At 41.8% G+C, this 6,728-nt stretch overlaps 1 protein-coding gene across 1 annotated transcript; it reads left to right on the top strand.

Moving 5' to 3' along the window:
* Positions 1–87: 87 nt before the first annotated feature.
* Positions 88–6,091, top strand: LOC113694841 (magnesium-chelatase subunit ChlH, chloroplastic-like). The gene is made up of 5 exons (XM_027213734.2): positions 88–1,911; positions 2,227–2,309; positions 2,869–4,671; positions 4,878–5,354; positions 5,467–6,091. The coding sequence occupies exons 1-5, from the start codon at positions 504–506 to the stop codon at positions 5,842–5,844; spliced, it is 4,149 nt and encodes a 1,382-aa protein (XP_027069535.1). The 5' UTR covers positions 88–503; the 3' UTR covers positions 5,845–6,091.
* The last annotated feature ends 637 nt before the right edge of the window (positions 6,092–6,728 follow it).

Raw genomic sequence — 6,728 nt, 5'->3', positions numbered from 1 at the left:
ACAGAGACCACATTACATGCAGACAATGTCCACTCGCTAGTACTAGGTCGATCTCCCTAAATTGGCCTGACTGAATTGAACCTCAACCTCAGAACACGCACTCCCAAGTGGCCTACACTGTTTTCCACGTGTCCTATTGTCTGACCACTAACAGAAAATAACCAACTTTATTTCCTTTCATTTCTTCATAAACTCACTTCTCTCCACATGAAGGATATAAGCTCGAAGCCTTCTAATTTATTCAAGAAAACAGAAAGAAGAAGCAGAAGCAGAAGCAGAAACCTTCTTCACTGAATAATGAAAACGCTCTCATATCTGACAGAGGGGGCAAGGTACATTTATTGATTCCTCCCCCGATTTCTGTTTCATTCTTTTTCTTTCTGTTTGCTATTTTAGCATAGTTGTGCTTGTGCACGCATTTAGAGCTACAGTGTTTCCATTAAAATTCGTGGGCTGCTCTGTTTTCCTCTGTGCATTCAAGAAAATTAGGGAGCTTGAGCAAAATGGCTTCTCTGATTTCTTCACCTTTTCAAATTCCTAGCTCAACAGTTGACCAACTTTCATCAATTTCGCAAAAGCGTTACTTTCTTCACTCATTTCTTCCCAAGAAATCCAGCCCAACCAACTCAAACTCAGCTTTGAAATTCAAATGTGCTGCAATTGGCAATGGATTATTCACTCAAACCACCCCTGAGGTTAGAAGAATTGTACCTGAGAATAACAAGGGCCTCCCCACCGTTAAGGTTGTGTATGTAGTTTTAGAAGCTCAGTATCAGTCAACCCTTACAGCTGCAGTTCAAACCCTGAACCAGAATGGAAAGTTTGCTTCTTTTGAAGTTGTAGGATACTTAGTAGAGGAGCTTAGAGATGAAAATACTTACAAAACTTTCTGTAAGGACCTCGAGGATGCGAATATTTTTATAGGATCATTGATCTTTGTTGAGGAATTAGCCTTGAAGGTAAAGGCTGCGGTGGAGAAAGAGAGGAATAGGCTTGATGCAGTTTTGGTGTTTCCATCAATGCCTGAGGTTATGAGACTCAACAAGTTGGGGTCTTTCAGTATGTCCCAACTCGGGCAGTCAAAAAGTCCCTTTTTTCAGCTGTTTAAGAAGAAGAACAAGTCCTCCGCAGGATTTGCTGACAGCATGTTGAAGCTTGTGAGGACATTGCCCAAGGTTTTGAAGTACTTGCCCAGTGATAAGGCTCAGGATGCTAGGATGTATATACTTAGTTTGCAGTTTTGGCTTGGTGGTTCCCCTGATAATTTGGTGAATTTCTTGAAAATGATTTCTGGTTCATATGTGCCTGCACTAAAAGGGACAAAAATTGAGTATTCTGATCCAGTTCTGTACTTGGACAGTGGAATTTGGCACCCATTGGCTCCTTGTATGTACGATGATGTTAAGGAGTATCTGAATTGGTATGGTACTAGGAGGGATGCTAACGAAAAGCTTAAGAGTCCAACTGCACCTATCATCGGGTTGGTTTTGCAGAGGAGTCACATTGTCACCGGTGATGAGAGTCACTATGTGGCTGTGATTATGGAACTGGAAGCAAGAGGGGCTAAAGTCATACCAATATTTGCTGGTGGACTTGACTTTTCAGGCCCAGTTGAGAAATATTTCATTGATCCAGTCACCAAGAGGCCCTTTGTGAATTCAGTGGTTTCATTGACTGGTTTCGCTCTCGTGGGAGGACCTGCAAGGCAAGATCATCCCAGGGCAGTTGAGGCGTTGAGAAAGCTTGATGTGCCTTACATTGTTGCGTTGCCTTTGGTGTTCCAGACTACGGAGGAATGGTTGAACAGCACTCTTGGACTGCATCCAATCCAGGTAGCTCTGCAGGTTGCACTTCCAGAACTAGATGGAGGCATGGAGCCTATAGTGTTTGCAGGCCGAGATCCCAGAACAGGCAAGTGACTTCTCTTCTTTATCATCATATCTTTATGTTTTGGTTTCAGCTCGAACGCCAAGACCTTGAAATTTGAATTCTCAAGCATTTTGGTTTATGAATTAGTTAATCCTGTTTTTGGTTCTTTATGCTTGCAAGTCAAGGATTGCTAGGCGCTTATAGTTCTTACCTGAACCTTAATTATTGAAGTCCCTCTCTGAATCTCCATCTGCAAATGTTTAGGCTTGTATTGGTTTACGGTAGTACTATATACTTTAAGCAAATGATGTATTAGCGTACTTATCTTTGTTTGCACTTGTCACAATACCATTGCAGGGAAATCACATGCTTTACACAAAAGAGTGGAGCAGCTCTGCACTAGAGCAATCAAATGGGCTGAGCTTAAGAAGAAATCAAAGGTATGGTCACCCTTGCTTCTGAGTTTTATGCGAGTATTTTTTTTTCTTTACAGAGACTTTGAAGAAAAGTAACTGTCGTAGGCCTAATGGCACCTGAATTTTTGCTTCAAGCTCCCACATCTGAAATGTTACTGCACTCTTCTCTATAATCAATTATTTGCGACAAGAGAATTTTAGGTTAGATTTCTGGTTTAAATATTACATTATGTCTGTCAAATTAGTGCAGGCCATAAAACATTTTACCTTTTCGGTAAGAGTGAGAAATGGACTGACAATCACAAATGCATTTTTTTTTCCTTTTTCCTCTTTGGTAAGAGTGACTAAAAGTAGTAAATTCGAATCTTATGTGCCTTGTCTTTGTTTTTTCTGAAATTACGCCAAAATAGGAAGACAAAAATCTAATTTTAGTACAACTAAGAACAGTGTATCCATGATTCCTGATTAGCAGCTCGCTTAGTTGGCCTACTAGTTCCTATTAATGTCATTATATGCATAAAGAGCAATGGGAGAGTTGCAGCGTATGCTAGATAATCTCATATTGCTTCTTGAATATGTACAGACAGAGAAGAAACTAGCCATAACCGTCTTCAGCTTCCCCCCCGACAAAGGCAATGTTGGAACTGCTGCGTACCTGAATGTCTTTGCTTCCATTTATTCTGTTCTCAAAGACCTTCAAAAAGATGGCTACAATGTTGAGGGCCTTCCAGAGACCGGTGAGGCCTTGATTGAAGACATAATTCATGACAAAGAGGCTCAATTCAACAGTCCAAATCTTAATATTGCTTACAAAATGAATGTTCGCGAGTACCAGAAGTTAACTCCTTATGCAACTGCTCTGGAGGAGAACTGGGGTAAGCCACCTGGCAATCTGAACTCTGATGGAGAAAACCTTCTGGTGTATGGAAAGCAGTATGGAAATGTCTTTATTGGAGTTCAGCCGACTTTCGGCTATGAGGGTGATCCAATGCGGCTTCTATTTTCTAAATCAGCAAGCCCACACCATGGATTTGCAGCTTACTACTCATTTGTCGAGAAGATATTCCAGGCTGATGCAGTTCTTCACTTTGGCACTCATGGCTCCCTTGAGTTCATGCCCGGAAAACAGGTGGGCATGAGTGATGTTTGTTACCCTGATAGTCTCATTGGGAACATCCCCAATGTCTATTACTATGCGGCAAACAACCCATCTGAGGCCACCATTGCCAAACGTCGGAGTTATGCTAATACAATTAGCTACTTGACTCCACCAGCAGAATATGCAGGGCTCTACAAGGGACTCAAGCAGCTCAGTGAGCTGATTTCCTCTTATCAATCCCTAAAAGACACTGGCCGTGGTTCTCAAATTGTAAGCTCTATTATCAGCACAGCAAGGCAATGTAACCTTGACAAAGATGTAGATCTTCCTGAAGAAGGGGAAGAAATATCAGCCACAGAGCGTGACCTTGTGGTGGGAAAGGTATATTCAAAAATCATGGAGATTGAATCCCGGCTTTTACCCTGTGGGCTTCATGTCATTGGTGAGCCTCCATCTGCAATGGAGGCAGTAGCGACGCTAGTTAATATTGCTGCATTGGATCGCCCTGAAGATGGAATTTCCTCTCTTCCATCCATATTGGCTCAGACGGTGGGAAGAGATATGGAGGATGTATATAGAGGAAGTGACAAGGGTATCTTGCGTGATGTGGAACTGCTTCGACAAATAACTGAGGCATCACGAGGAGCAATAACTGCATTTGTTGAACGAACCACTAACAAGAAGGGTCAAGTTGTTGATGTTGCTGACAAGCTCAGCGCAATTCTTGGCTTTGGCATAAATGAACCATGGGCCCAATATTTATCAACTACCAAATTCTATAGAGCTGACAGGGAAAAGCTTAGGGTGTTGTTCCAATTCCTAGGCGAGTGTCTGAAGCTTGTTGTGGCTGATAATGAGTTGGGAAGTTTGAAACAGGCTCTGGAAGGTAAATATGTTGAACCAGGTCCTGGCGGGGATCCAATTAGAAACCCAAAAGTTCTCCCAACTGGAAAGAACATACATGCTTTGGATCCCCAAGCTATTCCAACTACTGCAGCAATGCAAAGTGCAAAGGTTGTCGTTGATAGGTTGCTTGAGAGGCAGAAGGCTGATAATGGGGGAAAGTACCCTGAGACTGTTGCACTTGTACTCTGGGGTACAGATAACATCAAGACATATGGTGAGTCATTGGCTCAGGTATTGTGGATGATTGGAGTTCAGCCAGTGGCTGACACCTTTGGACGAGTGAATCGGGTTGAGCCTGTCAGCCTTGAAGAGATTGGAAGACCAAGGATTGATGTTGTTGTGAATTGCTCTGGAGTGTTCAGAGATCTCTTCATCAATCAGGTATCAGATCTTGGTTCTTAATTTCATCTTAAAAATTAAGTTTTATTCTCTAATATTCTATTTTGAACTGAAGCAGTATCTCAATTTAATAGAGTAGGGTCAACTTCAGAAGCATCTTTGCTTTTCTTGTGCATTTTCTTTTGTTTTATGTCCTTTTAGTTCCTGCAGTGAAATGCTAATTATGATTTCCTCTTTTTCCTTCACAGATGAACCTCCTTGACCGAGCAGTGAAGATGGTTGCTGAGCTAGATGAGCCAGAAGACCAAAATTATGTGAGGAAGCATGCACTAGAACAAGCTAAAGAACTTGGGATTGATGTTCGCGAAGCTGCAACTCGTGTCTTCTCAAATGCCTCAGGCTCCTATTCCTCCAATGTAAACCTTGCAGTCGAGAACTCTTCTTGGAATGACGAGAAGCAACTTCAAGATATGTACTTGAGCCGAAAGTCATTTGCATTTGACTGTGATGCTCCTGGTGCAGGCATGACTGAGAAACGGAAAGTCTTCGAGATGGCTCTTAGTACAGCGGATGCCACATTCCAGAATCTGGACTCTTCTGAAATTTCACTAACAGATGTCAGTCACTACTTTGATTCTGACCCAACCAACCTTGTACAGAACCTCAGGACGGATGGGAAGAAGCCCAATGCATATATTGCTGACACAACTACAGCTAATGCACAGGTAACCATCTGACTTGTTAACCTGGTGTATTTCTTACCTGCGAGGCATCATTCAAGCTGCACAAGATTTCTTGATCTCTATGTATTAACAGCCCCCATTTGCATCTGTTCAGGTACGTACACTGTCTGAGACTGTACGGCTTGATGCAAGAACCAAGTTACTGAACCCCAAGTGGTATGAAGGCATGCTGTCCAGTGGATATGAGGGTGTTCGTGAAATTGAGAAACGCCTGACAAACACTGTCGGATGGAGTGCAACATCGGGCCAAGTAGACAATTGGGTGTATGAAGAGGCTAATACCACGTTTATCGAAGATCAGGAGATGTTGAACAGGCTAATGAGCACAAACCCGAACTCTTTCAGGAAGTTGGTTCAGACATTTTTGGAGGCCAATGGACGTGGATACTGGGAAACTTCCGAAGAAAATATTGAGAGATTGAGGCAGTTGTACTCCGAGGTTGAGGACAAGATTGAGGGCATTGATCGATAAACATTCAAGCAAAGCAAATGACTCTTGATTGCACATAACTCTGTCAATCCTTTACCTCTCAATATCTGCCACTGGTTCTCTGACTCTCCAAGGGATTTGCTTATGGACTACACAACATCTTGTGATGCGAATGTTCACCAATTCCCCACTGTATTTTACATTCATTTTTTGGGGTTTTGTTGTCATTGTATCGAGTGATGAGATACTGGTTTCGTAAATGGAAATTTCAACCTTGCCATTCGCTTGATCTTTGTTATTGGGACTTGGCTAGTGTGATCATACATCTGATACCCCTTTTCCCCCCTCAAATTTTAGGCTTCATATTAAACTAAGGAAGAGTAAAGTTCTTTCACTAGTCACCGACAAAAGAATTATGCACCCTGAGCAAACAAGTTCTTTGACTAGTCACCAACAAAAGAAATTCTGTACTCTTTAAGAAAATCCAATATTCTGGTGACTTGGGGTAAAGCAGTTTTAGGGGGAACTTTTTAAAGAACAAAATTATAATTTTGCTGCTAATTTGGGTAAGTAGATTTGGGGGGATTTTTTTGTTTTTTTGGGGGTAAAAGAAAAACACCTAGAAAGAGGGGAAGAAAAAAGAAAAGATATTCCAGAAAAGCGGAAGAAAAACTTGTAAAGAAAGGGAAATAAACCAAAACATCAGGAAGAATTGAACAAGAAGATCTGCTAATCAAAATAGAGATCCTTTCTAGGCAATAGGCATAGGTCCCCTTCAAGCTGATGCTAGAAGTGCACTGGCGAAACTGTGTGCCTCTTCTTCTAATTTTGGCACCAAGAAGATTCAATTTGCGGTATATCTCCCTACAAGTGTCAAATGCAGAAACGACGAGGAAATACTTCAAAAATAACCATTTAAACACAAC

The sequence above is a fragment of the Coffea arabica genome, chromosome 6e, assembly GCF_036785885.1.
Source record: "Coffea arabica cultivar ET-39 chromosome 6e, Coffea Arabica ET-39 HiFi, whole genome shotgun sequence".
NCBI lineage: Eukaryota > Viridiplantae > Streptophyta > Magnoliopsida > Gentianales > Rubiaceae > Coffea > Coffea arabica.
Note: the sequence above shows the minus strand (reverse complement) of the source record. Positions and strands in the feature narration are given on the sequence as shown.

Bases quoted from the DNA above. Each gene is read 5' to 3' on its own strand.
- LOC113694841 (XM_027213734.2), top strand. From the start codon at position 504: ATGGCTTCTCTGATTTCTTCACCTTTTCAAATTCCTAGCTCAACAGTT. The intron at 1,912-2,226 runs GCAAGTGACTTC...ATACCATTGCAG, and splicing joins AGGCCGAGATCCCAGAACAG to GGAAATCACATGCTTTACAC. The intron at 4,672-4,877 runs GTATCAGATCTT...TTTCCTTCACAG, and splicing joins GAGATCTCTTCATCAATCAG to ATGAACCTCCTTGACCGAGC.